We start from the raw sequence: 14097 nt of genomic DNA on the forward strand, positions 1-14097 counted from the left end.
ACTCTCTCTAAAATTTTGTTTTGAAATTTGAATGCGAATCCATTATCCCTTTTAGAAAATCTGATTATGACATTATATTTATTTAAAAAATCCTTATAATGTGACTTAACGTGAAGGTTTAAAATATGGAGAATCATTAATAGCGATTTGTATTACATTTTCAATGTCAACTGTGCAATTTCTTAATGTTACATTATCTCTTACAGATATATAAAATTCAATGCTAAACGATTCTAGCATTCATTAAGATGGTTCCTCTTATTTATCTCATGGTTCTCAGAACCTGTCAGGTGAAACACTGAATTTTAAATGGCAGTTACTTTTTCCAGAAGTTGACAGAGGCTCCTAGTTCATAAATTGTCTTGCAATTACCGTTTCAGAGAGAATCACTGCCTCTGTAGACTGGCCAGAAATATCAGTAGTTTTAAATTCTTTGTCAAACATTTCTTGATGTTTGCTATTCCTTTTTTCCTTTCTTCGTTCCCTCTTCTCTTTGTCTGTTTCATCTTTGTCCAACTTATCCTGAGATCTTGAATGCATTTTCTTTGGAAGAAGTGGCTCAAGAATAAATCTGAAATAATCAATATTGGATAATGAAAAGAAATGGATTTTCTTTTATAAATAATTAAAATCTGAGGTTACAATTTAAAACCTGTTTCTATTAATGTAATTTAAAAAAACAAGATCTTGAAAAATATTTTTTGTATAAAATGTTACTAATGGGCATTTCATAAAATTACAATCCAAAGAATGTTTACCAATTTTTATTTTTTAAGTTTAAATTTTAAACAATTCTTTATTTTGGTGACAATGCAAAATTCCCCAGAGGTAAGTACGCATATCCTGGGTTTTCTACTCTGCATTATTTTAATATTGACATTACTATTATTGATAACGTACTTGCTCCAGAACAAGATTTTGTAAGAGGTTTTGGAATTTTCAGTTATGCTGTATTGTGAAATAATGATTAGATTGAAAATTATATAGTTTGAATCATTAAGATGATCTAAATTGGAAACAGGAAATAAATTCTGCTGCAATCTTAAATGATTTTATGGGCTATTAATGGCTTTCATTCACAAAAAGTAACATTCAGTCAAACTCATTTGCTGTCCTATTCTGTATGTGGATTTATTTCTAAAATAAAATTAATGGTTAAACCCTAGCTATATACTTTCTAACATTTTAAAAACTGAAAATGTCTTTATTTTAAACAAAACAAAACTTTAAACCCATTTCTGTCCTGGCTTTCAATTAGAAATCATTACACAACCAGTAGTTGGCAAATACACAAATGAGTTCCAGCATATTGAACCATGAGGAAGTATTAGGAAATCATGTATTCAAGGTTTTTGAGAAGATGTGTACCTTGGGTTGTTGATACAGTTGTTGACTTGCTTGCTGAGCTGGTAAGTTTGTTTGCAGACATTTCGTCACCACGCTAAGTAACATCATCAGTGCGTCTCTGGTGAAGCATCTGTGTTCTGTCTCGCTTGCTATTTGTGTGTCTTGGTTTGCTGGGGTGGGTGACATCACTTCCAGACTTGTTTCTTAGTGGGTGGTATATGGGGTGAAGCTCTACGTATTTGTTAATGGAGTTCTGGTTTGTGTCAGGCCTCCAGGAATTCTCATGCATGTCTTTGTTTGGATTGTCCTAGGATGGCTATGTTGTCCCAGTTGACTGGTGTCCTTTTTTGTCCATGTGTATTGAAATGAGTGATAGTTGGTCATGTCTCTTGGTAGCTAGTTGGTGTTTGTGAACTGCCAAAAACATTACATAAGGCAAACTGGAAGGAAACTAACCATCAGAATTCACAAACACCAACTAGCTACCAACAGACATGACCAACTCTCACGCATTTCAATACCATGGACAAAGAGGGACACCAGTTCGACTGAGTCAACATAGCCATCCTAGGACAAGTCAACAAAAGACATGCACGAGAATTCCTGGAGGCCTGGTCTCAAACCAGAACTCCATTAACAAAAATGTAGAGCTTCACCCCATATACCAACCACTAAGAATCAAATCTGGAAGTGATGCCACCCACCCCAGAAAACCAAAACACATAAATAGCAAGCGAGACTGAACACCGAAGCTTCACTGGTGGCGCACTGAAGATGTTACCTTATATGGTGACAAAACGCCTGCAAACAAACTTACCAGCTTGGCTAGCAAGTCAACAACCAAAACCACGTACATTTGCAGCTTGTCTTTCAGCAAACTTTTGATAGATTAGAATTCATTTCTGAAAGATTGCAGTATTGATTGGTCCCTGTTACTACTATTCAGGCTTATTTGCAGTCATCATTACCAATTCAGTTTGTAAAAATCGATGAAAATAATGTATTTAATATATTATCCTACCCTGATGATTCAAAGGAACTTTTACCCAATCTATCCTTCAATGGCCCGACCTGCCCTTTGAACTTCTTGTGACTATCATAGTTGTATAATTTCTCTAGATTCATCGAAACTGCATGTGATTTATCACTATATTTCTTTGACATTTCTAATATTTTCTCTTCTATCCTTAGATCCCAGAATAAATTCCAATCTACCTCATATTTAATATTAAATATTTGTTTGTTTTCCTGCTTTTTGAACTTCCTTCTTAAACTTCGGTTGTATAGATTTTGTCTTCCTGCTTTATAAAATACACTTTCTTCATGACTCATCCTGTACAATGGCCTAAAATTCCATTTTTCTTGTGTTGTATTTTGTTTTATGAATTATTATTCCTTAAGATTCTTCTCAAGGACCCAAACTCTGCTTTTCCAAAGTCTAGTGCAGCTGTAATTTTTAATTACTTTTACGGCAGCATAAACTTAACTAGACCCAATATTCTATCCCAGCATTTTTCATTATCTCCAACTGATTAAACAGCTTTGATAAATAACCATCGAACACGTCATAGGTCGGTATTTAATGGAAGCAATAAAGGGGTCTGTCAGTTCGAAAGATGGCAGGGCCTGGCGTTCCCTATTTCAGTTAGGTCTGCCAAATTAAATGCCACTAGGGACTGGAAGACCCACTTGCTGATATCTACAAACCAGAGGTCAGCTTCTCCAGTGAAAGGCAATGCCATAGGGAAGGTGGTAGTTGCTGCCAGTTTGACACCTGCCCAAGGCCTGGAATCATCACTGGAATTCAGGTCATAGGTGGAAGGTGGAATTCAAAGGGGATGGACGCCAGGGCAGCTAAGTTGACTGTTCTTGGCCTGCAGCTCTTCCTGATCAAGCTCAGAGTGTTTTTGAATGACAGACTACCTCCATTCCTGCTAGGAGGAGCTGAGAAACAAATCTATATGGGCATGCCTGCTGTGGTTCTGGCATGACAAATCCCCTGCACATTTCTGGACTAACCCTAGTGGTGGTGAGGTGAGGTCTTTCAGTGAGCATTGATGGTGCACTGGTGGCATAGGTGGTGATTTAGTAATCCAGAGCACAGGCTAATGCTCTGAGGACATGGATTTAAATCCTACTGTTGAAGTTGGTTGAATTTACATTCAATTGATAAAATTAGAAAATATGGATTGTTATAAAAGCCCATCTACTATATTAATGATCTTTAGGGAAGGAAATTTGCCACCTTACCAGCCACAAAAAATTGCCCAAGCACGGTCCGTCCATAAAAAGCAGGATAATTCAACATGGCTGAATTTTGCTCCATCAGTCTACTTTCAAATATCAGCAAAGTGATGGGAGGTGTCATCAATAGTGCTACCAGCAGCACTTAACAATAACTTGTTCAATATTTACTTTCTGCAAGGTCCATTACGTTTCTGACCTCATTACAGCTTTGGTCTAAACATGGATAAATGAGTTGAACTTGAGGGAAAATTAAGGTGCAGGGCATTAAATTCCACCCATGGTACCTGCTCTAGTACCCTCTCTGATATGTCAGCCTTGTAAATTGCTTGCACTATGACACATTTGTATTGATTGTCATCAGAAGTCCATTCCACCTCCGGAATGTTTAAATTGCCTTATGATGTACACCAACATTTTCTCCACCTCTGCTTATCTGTCTAAGAAATTCCCTAAATATTACAATTAGTAATCTGCTGCCCTGATCTATCTGTATTCCATCTTATTCTTCCTGCTCCTGCAACAACCCATTTGATAGGAGATATATTATTCATCAATAATATTATTCTCTTTGTAGTTTTATCTTTGAGATATTTTATCCTTCCGTAGCTTTAGACCTTGATTTATTCTAGAATGCCAATATTGGTATTTTTGCTAACTGCATGTACTCCAATCTCCTACGTTCTTTGTATTTGTACTGGAACCCATTCTTCAATATTTGCCCCTCTAACTTGATGACTGCTACTGATGGCAGCAATTTATCCTTTTGATCTGGGTTTAAAACTTTTAGCATTCCCATATCTGATTGGTTTAAACCTTCTCTGTACCGCACTACTTATCTTCTCATTTCTGATTTGGGACCTCTGCAGTTCACAAGAGTTTGTATATTTATGCAACTCTTTATAAATTGTATCTCACAAACTTGGTTGAGTATTTTGAGGAAGTAACCAAGAATATTGATGAGGCCAGAATGGTAGACATTGTTTACTTAGACTTTAGCAAAGACTTTGACAAAGTTCTGCATGGTAGACTAATTAGTAAAGTCAGGTCATATGGAATTTAGAGTAAGCTTGCCAATTGGATAAAAATTGGCTTAACGGCAGGAGACAGTGTGATGGTGGAGGGTTGTTTTTGGACTGGTGACCTGTGATTAGTGGTGTTCCACAGGGATTGGTGCTAGGTCCACTTTTGTTTGTAATTTATATAAATGATTTAGATCAGAATATAGAAAGCATGGCTAGTAAATTTGTGGATGACACCAAGATTGGTGGTAGAGTGGACAGTGAAGAACGTTATCTAAGATTACAAAGGTATCTTGATTAGTTGGGTCAACGGGCTGAAGAGTGGCAAATAGAGTTTAGTTTGGATAAATGCAAGGTATTGCATTTTGATAAAACAAACAAAGGCAACACATACAACTAAAGTAGGGCCTAAGGTGGTGTTGTAGAACAAAGAGGCTGAAGGGTTCAGATACATAATTCCTACAGGTTTGCATCACATGTAGATAGGGTGGTTAAGAAGGCATTTAGCATGCTTGCCTCCATTGCTCAGACCTTTGAGTATAGTAGTTGGGAAGTTATGCTGAATTTGAACAAGACATTGGTGAAGCCTCTTCTGGAGTACGGTGTCCAGTTCTGGTCTTCCTGTTATAGGAATGGTACTCTTAAGCTGGAGAGGGCTCAGAAGGGATATACCATGATGTTGCTGGGAATGGAGGGTTTGAATTATAAGGAGAGGCTGGATAGGCTGGGACCTTTTTCCACTAGACCATAGGAGGTTGACAGGTGACTTTATAGAGGTTTACAAAATAACGAGGGGTATAGATAAGATGAATAGTACATATCTTTTTCCTCAGGTGGGGGACTTCAAGACTAGGGGGAATATTTTTTAGGGGAGAGGAAAAAGATTTAAAAAAAAAAGAGTGGCAATCTTTTTTTACACAGACAGTGGTTCACATGTGGAATCAACTTCCAGAGGAAGTGGTGGATGCAAGGACAGTTACAACATTTAAAAGACATTTAGATAAGTACATGAATAAGAAATGTTTGGAGGGATATGAGCCAAGTGCGGGCAGTTAGGACTAGTTTAGTTTGGAATTATGGTCAGTATGGACTGGTTAGACAAAGGGTCTGTTTCTATGCTGTATGATTCTATGACTGTATGGCTCTATACAGATCAGGAGAATGAGGCCAGAAAATAATTTTGCCCAGTGCCTGCACCTTTTATGGTACTTCAACATCTATGGACAGCCAGGCTCTTGCTTGTGACAAGTTATCTCAACATTAAGATTTCAGTAGGGCAGAGAGGGAATTTTAACCCTTTTCTCCCAAGACAATGACAATGGGGCTTCCAAATATTGTCATTCCTTAAAGAAGTTAGTGATAGGCTCACCAGGGTGTTCGTTTCCAGACAGATCAAAGGACGAGAAGCAAGCCCCAAGTAAATGTCAAAGAGAACTGAAAGAATAAATAAAGACATTTTCTGTTTCTCATAAATCAGATTTTATGCCTTGTAACTCCATTTCCATCATTACTTTCAGGCATAAGGTCTTGCTTTGGAAGTACTCACAGTCTCATGATGCACACGAACATCAATTTATTCAGTAACAATTATTGTCCTCATATGTGTCAACATTTCTCAGAAAGTTAATCATATTTACTCTAAAACATACCCATCAGAACCAGGCCTAGATGGGGTACTGTCGGATGACATGGAGGACACTGATGCAACTGATAAAGGTCTTGGAGTTGATGGCATTGTGAAGGATCGTACCATTGAACGAGGCCTGCTTCCTCTGCGCTCATCTGGATTTATAGGCTAGAAGTAAAATGTTCATAATGTAAAAATGCATTCAACTTCTAAACATATTTAGCTATCAAGATTAACTATATTTCAAGGTCTTCTCAACCCCTTTGAATGTGAACACAAGTCAGAAACATATGACAACACTTAGAATTCATCTGCCTGGTTTATCCAACAAGAGTGTGTAAGAAATAAAAATTGGTGCAATTTGAAAATCTGTCCCTTTATCAGCCTGAATGCTGATACGCATCGCATTGTGAAGAAAGAAATGCACACCTTGGAATGGTAGCTCCTGAATAATCTTGCTGGGTTTGAAAACGTGCTTAGACTTGCGCAGTTTTTGCAGTTGAGTTAGGAGCCAAGTAGTTTTGTTAAAACTCCAGAGCAGATGGCATCACTTAGTAGACAGACTGTATGTCAAGACAACAATGACAATGCACTTAGATATTTAATGCTGAGCTGTAATATCACGCCATCTGAAAGAAGCTACTGACATTTGCTATCCAACTAGTGGAGAGTATAATTGTGTGTGTGTGCACCTGTTATCTGTCTACTTTTTTAATTCTCTCTTAAGATATGCGTTACTGTCAAGGCCAACATTTACTGTTATTCCCCTTCAATAAGGCACTAGTTAATGATTTTTGAAGTGTGGCAGCTCAGAGTACTATTAAGAAGATAGTTCAAGGATTTGACCCAGTAACAGTGCAAGAATAATTCTAAGTCAGTACGGTGCGTGACTTGGAAGGGAACCCACAGATAGTGGTTTTCCCATGTATCTGCATCTGTGTCCTCCTGGATGGAAAGTGCTATTGGAGGCTCCTTAGTTAGTTACTGTCATGCATCTTGTGTATGGTGCAGCCTGCTGCCACTGTGCATCAGTGGTAAGGGAGTGAATATTGAATATTGTGGACAGGGTGTAAATGACGTGGGGGTTGCTTTGTTTTGGATGGTGCCAAGCTCCTGCAGTGTTGTTGGAGCTGCTTTCATTCAGGGAAGTATTCCATCATACTTCTTCCTTGCTGATGGTGGACAGTCATTGAGGAGATACAAGCTGTGTTACTCAACATAGAATTCATAGTCTCTAACCTGCTCTGTAGCCACAATATTTATATGGCCGGTTGAGTTCCTTTTCTTGTCAATGGTATATCCCATGAGGTTGATAATGGGGTTTCAGTGATGGCAATGTTGTTGAATATCAAGGAGCAATCAAGGAGTTAGATTCTCTCTTGTTGGAGATTGCCTGGCATTTGTGCATCACAGTTGTCGCTTGCCACTTAGCAGCCCAAACCTGGATGATGTCTAGTTCTTGCTGCATATAGACATGGACTGTTTCAGTATCTGAGGTGTTGTATGTGAAGCTGAACATTGTGCAATCATCATTGCACATCCCCACTTTTGACCTTCTGATGGATGGCTATATCATGTCAATGCTGAGACTGTCCATATGGCCCCATGCTAACATGAATTCAAATTAACAAAAGGTACTCTGAAATGGAACTGCTATAGTTTGAAGACACAAGTTTATGTTTTAATTGGTTTAGTTTGTAACAGCAAATGCCTTAAAAAGAAAGTTATGTTTCAAAAAAAAGTGTTACAGGCCTATATGCATACATTACTTTCAAATTAATTTGTAGTTTTATACGTTGTGTTACAGGTGGGATGGTTGAACCCTTTGATAATTAAAACCAAGACACCCAGGGAAGCTCACCTTGCCTGGTCATCTGCTAAATGAAATGGGAAAAAATGATATAACCTACCTTTCACCTCCCAATCCGTTATAAAGGAGAGGTTAAATGAAAGAAATCTCTGATATTCACATTATAAGTAACAAGTAACAATTTATTTGTCTAACTCTAACAATGAACAAATTAACAGACCTACTAACAAACCAAACAATTCCCCCTCAACTACTAACTATTCCCAAACAGATCAAAATTCTAATGGCATGCTGTTCCATTAAATACAAGTCCCACATATATAAACCTAAGTAATAAGAAAAATAAATTAAAACTTAGACTCTCAAAACTACAGGCAGGATGTGTCTTCTGGAATGTTCTATGCCTTTTCTGCTATTCTTCAGTCAGGAATTCTTTCTTCGTAGAATCCTTCTGTCAGGAATATTAGCTAAGAGTGCCGTGGTACCTTCTAGATGGTGCTTAATCAGAAAGCTTATAGATTTCTGTGAGAGCCAGAGTTTTACTCTTCCAATGGCAGTTTGCTCTCACACTGATTTTCAAAAACCCTCTTCTTATATAAGATAACAAGGTGTAGAGCTGAAGGAACACAGCAGGCCAAGCAGCATCAGAGGAGCAGGAAAGCTGACGTTTCGGGTCTGGACCCTTCTTCAGAAAGCACGTCACCTAAAGGGGCCACACACTCTTGGCCCCTATCATTCTTACAAACAACTTCTAACATCCTGCTTTCTAATTCACATGTACTCAACCCAACTTCATAACAATTCATAAGATTTAATTCTTGGCGAGTGATCCTAAGTATCTGGAGAACAAAGGAAGTGTTTTTTTTAGCTAACTTGTTTCAGGCACCAGCAGCTATTGTGAAGTCACACATTTATAAATGATTCCTATAACCAAGTATATTGATAGGCTCTGGCACTCGCTGGAACACTTGAGTGAATCAATTTGTCATAAGCAATCATAAATCACCTTGCAATGCTTCATTATCTTAGCAAAGTGCTTCAAACCGAAAGGGAAAATCTATAATGACAAGAACGTTTCCACATGACTGATAACCAGTCAGGAAACAATAGGAAATGACACCAATAAGATGACCATCACTTTTGAGAAACCAATAAGAAATCTAGTCAACCTAAAATGCTGTTCATTCACTGGTAAACTAATCAAGAGTTCCAGGATGCCACTGACCATGCACAGGGGCAGAGGTTGGCAAGAATTAACGAACTCATAGTGGTTAGATATGTAGTACTCACTATGGTCTCTTAGCTAATCAGGACTGAAAGACCTGTTACAATGCAAGCCTACGGTTATAATTGACTTAATTCTTACAATTAAAGTTAAATCAAACACTCCAGAACAGCAAAAAATACTGAAAAAAATATTGATGTCAGAAATCGGAAGCAAAAACAGAAACTATTGAAAAACTCAGCAGGAATGGCAACATCTGGAGAGAAAGCAGAGTCAACATTTTGGGTCCAGAAGAGCTCTGAAGAAGTGTCGCTGTACCTGAAACGTTGACTCTGCTTTCTTCCTCCAGATACTGCCAGTTTTGCTGAGTTTTTTGAGCAATTTCTGTTTTTGTTTTTACTCCAGAGCTATAGGTGTTGATAAGTTGGTGGACTCAATCTTAAAAGGTGGTCAAAATTGAGGCAGTGTCCACTTCCCTCATCCCCTCAAGGCTCAAGCAGGATAAATGTAGGGCTTTTCCCTCTACCCCAAAGCCTGAACTCCTCTTACTGACCTCAAAATTGCACTGCAAAGATGGCCCATAAAATTTAGCCCTATGTTTACCAGGTCATTTCTAAACTTCAAAATATCATTCTTCTGAAAAAAAATCTAATTTGCACTGAATGAGCTAATTCAGGCGCTTCTGCCTTTTTTTTTTAAACTTATTCCCTTTCAACTGAGGGCCATGTGCTTTACTTTGATTTCCCGGATAGCAGGTCATTGTCTAGACTGTGAGAATCCTAAACATGGAAATCATGTCACTGCCAAATCTTCTCTTCTCCAGTGAGATCATTTCATTGTATAAACCTAGAAACCACAATCCTAATGGATAGGATGGACCTCAGTGCACTATAAATGATGCTGGTTTAATCAATTAAATTCCAGCAGACTCAAGGAGTCTGTTCCACCATTCTATTCGATCATTACTGATGTGTACTTCAACTTTGGTTAGTCACCTTATTCCATATTCTTGGATACCCTTACTCAACTCAAAACTTCAGGACATGCAGCACAGGAAAACTTTGGGGCTGAGGGTTCTAGATTTCTACTGCCTTTGTGTGAAAATTGGATCCAGATTTCAATCTTAAATGTCCTGGATCCAATTTAATGATTATGTTCTCTACATCAGGATTGCTCCCCCAGAGGAAACAGTTTACTTGTGATGATCCTATTGTACAATTTTTGTGATTTTAATCCCCTCAACTAGTTCATCCCTAAACACTAAATGTTGGTTCTTGCCAGCCTATACTTAAACAAATGACCATTTCTATAGTAGGCATGTGCTACACACTGTTATCAGCATTTTATATTGGTATGATTTTACTGAAAATATACCAAATTCAATTTGGATCAGTAGTCCAGAGTGAATCTCCATATGAAATATGGACAGTGCATGCTGCTATAAAATAGCAATGACTCACACTGAAAAAAACTCTTAGCAAATCTGACACATGTGGCTGGATTTTAAGTTTTAGATTTGGATCTTTACTTGTGGTCAAATGTGGGCACTGGTCCTGCTAGTCATCTGACAATGATTTATTTCAATTAATGACCAGAGGATGACTGCACCATCAATTAAGAATGGGAGACAGGCTCTTAAATCTGGAGAGCTTGTAGTTCGGGTAAGCAAGAGAGGGCACTTGCATCTTAAGCTGCTTCCTCAACACTTTTTATAACATCATTTAAAATAAGACCACAGTAGCCAGGTCATACCTGTTGTGGATAGGGAACCAGGTAGGCAGGGAAGTCCTTACAATGTATGCCTGAAATGATGGTCCTTTGTTCTGTCAGGGGGAGGCCACATTCTAGTAGCTAGCCTGTTCTTGATACTCTAGGGGCCCCACTGGTTTACTGGAAAATTCCAGGCAGCCTTTTACATTTACCCTTAATTTGCTATTAATTTATTGGATTGAGAACTCGTTTACTAGCCCTTCTGCTATGGGAAAATGGTTGGCAGATAAGATAGCACTGACACATATTATACATCCAGCACCTCCACACTTGCTCTCAAGTTGGTATTTGGTGTTTTTTTGGTTGCAATAAGGACTTTAAAAGGATAAAATAATTTTCAGATAGAATTGTGTATATAATTTTTTACATTTAAAAGATTAAATATTTTTCACTTCTGAAAAAAATGGGATGTACATGAAAAACGGTACGTAAAGAACATAGGAAATCAGAGCAGGAGAAGATCATGTGACCTGTCGAGTCTGGTCTGCCATTTAAAATAATAATGGCTGACCTTAGGTTTCAAGTCCACTTTGCCACCTTTATCCCCCTATCCCTTGAGCCCCTGAGAAACCAAAGGTCTGTCTATCACAGCCTTGATGATGTATCAATATGATGATGCATCCATAACCTTTTTGGGTCGAAAATTCCAAAGATTTCTAACACTTTGAGTGAAGAAACTTCTAATCTCAAACCTAACTGAGTGGCCCCTTGGTCTAGATTCCCCAGCTAAAGGATCAAATGTCTTGGTATCTACCCTGTCAATTCTCTTCATAACGTTTCAATGAGACTGCCTTGCTTCTAAACTCGAGAGAACAGAAAACAATTTACTTGCCCTGTCATAAAACAACGCTGTTGCACCAGGAACCAATCTAATAAACTTTCACATAATACTTCTTCCAATGCAAGTACATCCTTAAAATATAGAGTCAAAAATTGCACAGAATATCTCAGGCACGGTCTCACCAAAATCCCACAAAACTGCAGCAAGACGTCTTTATTATTGGACTCCAATTCCCTTGCAATAAAGGCCAACATGCCATTTGCTTTCCTAAATGCTTGCTGTAACTGCATGTTCATTTTTTATGTTCCATGTACTGACACACCTAAGTTTTTCTGAACATCAACATTTACAAATTCACATATAATCTCATACCTCCCAACATTAAACTTCATGTCACCTTGTTCCCAATCATTTGGGCAGCACAGTGGCTTAGTGGTTAGCACTGCTGCCTCACAGTGCCAGGGACCCAGGTTAGATTCCGCCCTCGGGTGACTGTATGGAGTTCACACACCTCAATGTAGATGTTCTGGATATTTAGATAAAGAGATTTCAGAGGTATTTTTAACCACAATTCCTTGCATGAACTTTACTCTCTCATGCACGATTATATTTAAACACTCTGTTTCTACCTGTCACGCTCAGCTTGCCTTATACATATTTACATACTTTTCTACAGCCTCAACTTTTATTTCCAGATATGTAAAACTCCTTCACTCGAACCCTTCTTCCCCCTTTGTGAGTTTAAAGCTATTTTCCCCAGTCTGCTCTGATGTTCCGGAGCAATTTCATGTTTGTATGCTCTGTTTGCTTCCTGTCGCATTTTTGTGACTGCTACCTTTATCATCGCCCTGCAATTTCAGTTTTCTCCTTAACATGCCAAATCCCCACCTCATGAATTGTTCCCCCCACTATTTAGATTAATTCCCACTCTACAGTCCTAAATCTACTGCATGTGCGGTTCCAGTGAAGACTGGGCAAATGGTATTGCTCCCTCTTTCCCAATTCAACTTCTGTTGACTTGTCTAAACAACTTTTTTCAAACTGCGAAAAGTGAATTTTTGTAAAATCTGGAGCAGTTTTATATTAATAAGTATTCCTTTCTCTGCACACAAGTGCCTAAGCAATGGGTAAAATTTAATGAGATTACTAGTGACAGAATCTCAGCATTAGTAACTCTAATCTGGGAGAAAAGACAGATGAATGAGATCATAATTATAAAGGTAAGACATTGCATCCCAAATAATGTCAATACATTTAAGAACTTAATACTTTAGAAGGTTCATTGGAGCCTTGTATCTGACAATTTACATTTGTTGAGCAAAACAATGTGCTGTGGTGTGCCTCAACAAGTTTGGTTCCTCAACATTGGCTTCAGTGGGTTAGACCCACATTGTGTCCTGTTTAAGTATTCATGCTGAATCAACTATATTTTCAATTGGAATGTTCACCTGATCAGGTCCTCTCATTTTCAATGCTCAGATCTCGACTTTTTCCATGACCATTGAAATTAATAGTTAAAATCAGCAATTTGGAAATATAATTTATGAATGCACTGTGAACACAGCTTGCCACAGACAGCAACTGATCAAAGATTTGATGCTAAGAACTCATCATATTTTTTTAAATCCATCATTTGTGACAATGGTTCAGCATGGAAAATAAAAAATTGAAGATACATAAAAGAAATTAAACATTTGCACTCATGTAGCTCCTTAACAATGTTATGATATCTCAGTGATATAATTAGTAAATTATCTTGAGTTAATTGGCCATTGTTAAATAGATATATCCAACAGCAGTATACACACCGATATGAAGAGAAATGAACAATTGTATTGATGTAAAAACCAAAAGAACTGCGGATGCTGTAAATCAGGTACAAAAACAGAAGTTGCTGGAAAAGCTCAGCAGGTCTGGCAGCATCTGTGAAGGGAAAATCAGAGTTAATGTTTCGGGTCTGGTGACCCTTCCTCAGAACTGATAGTAGCTGGGAAAACCATATTGCTGTAATTGTTGAAATAGAATATTATCCACGGAATCAGAAATAGCACTGAAAAAATTCTTACATAGACTTGAGAAAGCAAACTGGACTTTAGTTTACTGATTTGTCTGAAAAGACAATATGCGTTCTAAGGCAGATCTTCTGTCCTGCACTGGAGGGTTAACCCATACGATTAAGTTAATCAAGTTCTGCCATTTTACTCAAACTTAAGATCTAGATTCAGAGATATTGCTGACAATAGCATAAAGGCAGTAAAACATTTAGATGTT

At 37.9% G+C, this 14097-nt stretch overlaps 1 protein-coding gene across 1 annotated transcript in view; it reads right to left on the bottom strand.

Annotated features, from left to right (window-relative positions):
* Window positions 1-12253, bottom strand: part of LOC109912463 (dedicator of cytokinesis protein 1-like) — a 24684-nt gene extending 12431 nt beyond the window's left edge. Inside the window, exons 1-3 of the mRNA XM_048608839.1 lie at window positions 12224-12253; window positions 6263-6408; window positions 373-571 (exon numbers count right to left, since the gene is read on the bottom strand). Coding sequence (XP_048464796.1) covers window positions 373-571; window positions 6263-6408; window positions 12224-12238 — 360 coding nt within the window. The 5' untranslated portion in view covers window positions 12239-12253. The remainder of the gene's footprint in view (window positions 1-372; window positions 572-6262; window positions 6409-12223) is intronic.
* Window positions 12254-14097: the final 1844 nt, after the last annotated feature.

Source organism: Rhincodon typus, chromosome 20 (genome assembly GCF_021869965.1).
Source record: "Rhincodon typus isolate 14 chromosome 20, sRhiTyp1.1, whole genome shotgun sequence".
Classification (NCBI taxonomy): domain Eukaryota; kingdom Metazoa; phylum Chordata; class Chondrichthyes; order Orectolobiformes; family Rhincodontidae; genus Rhincodon; species Rhincodon typus.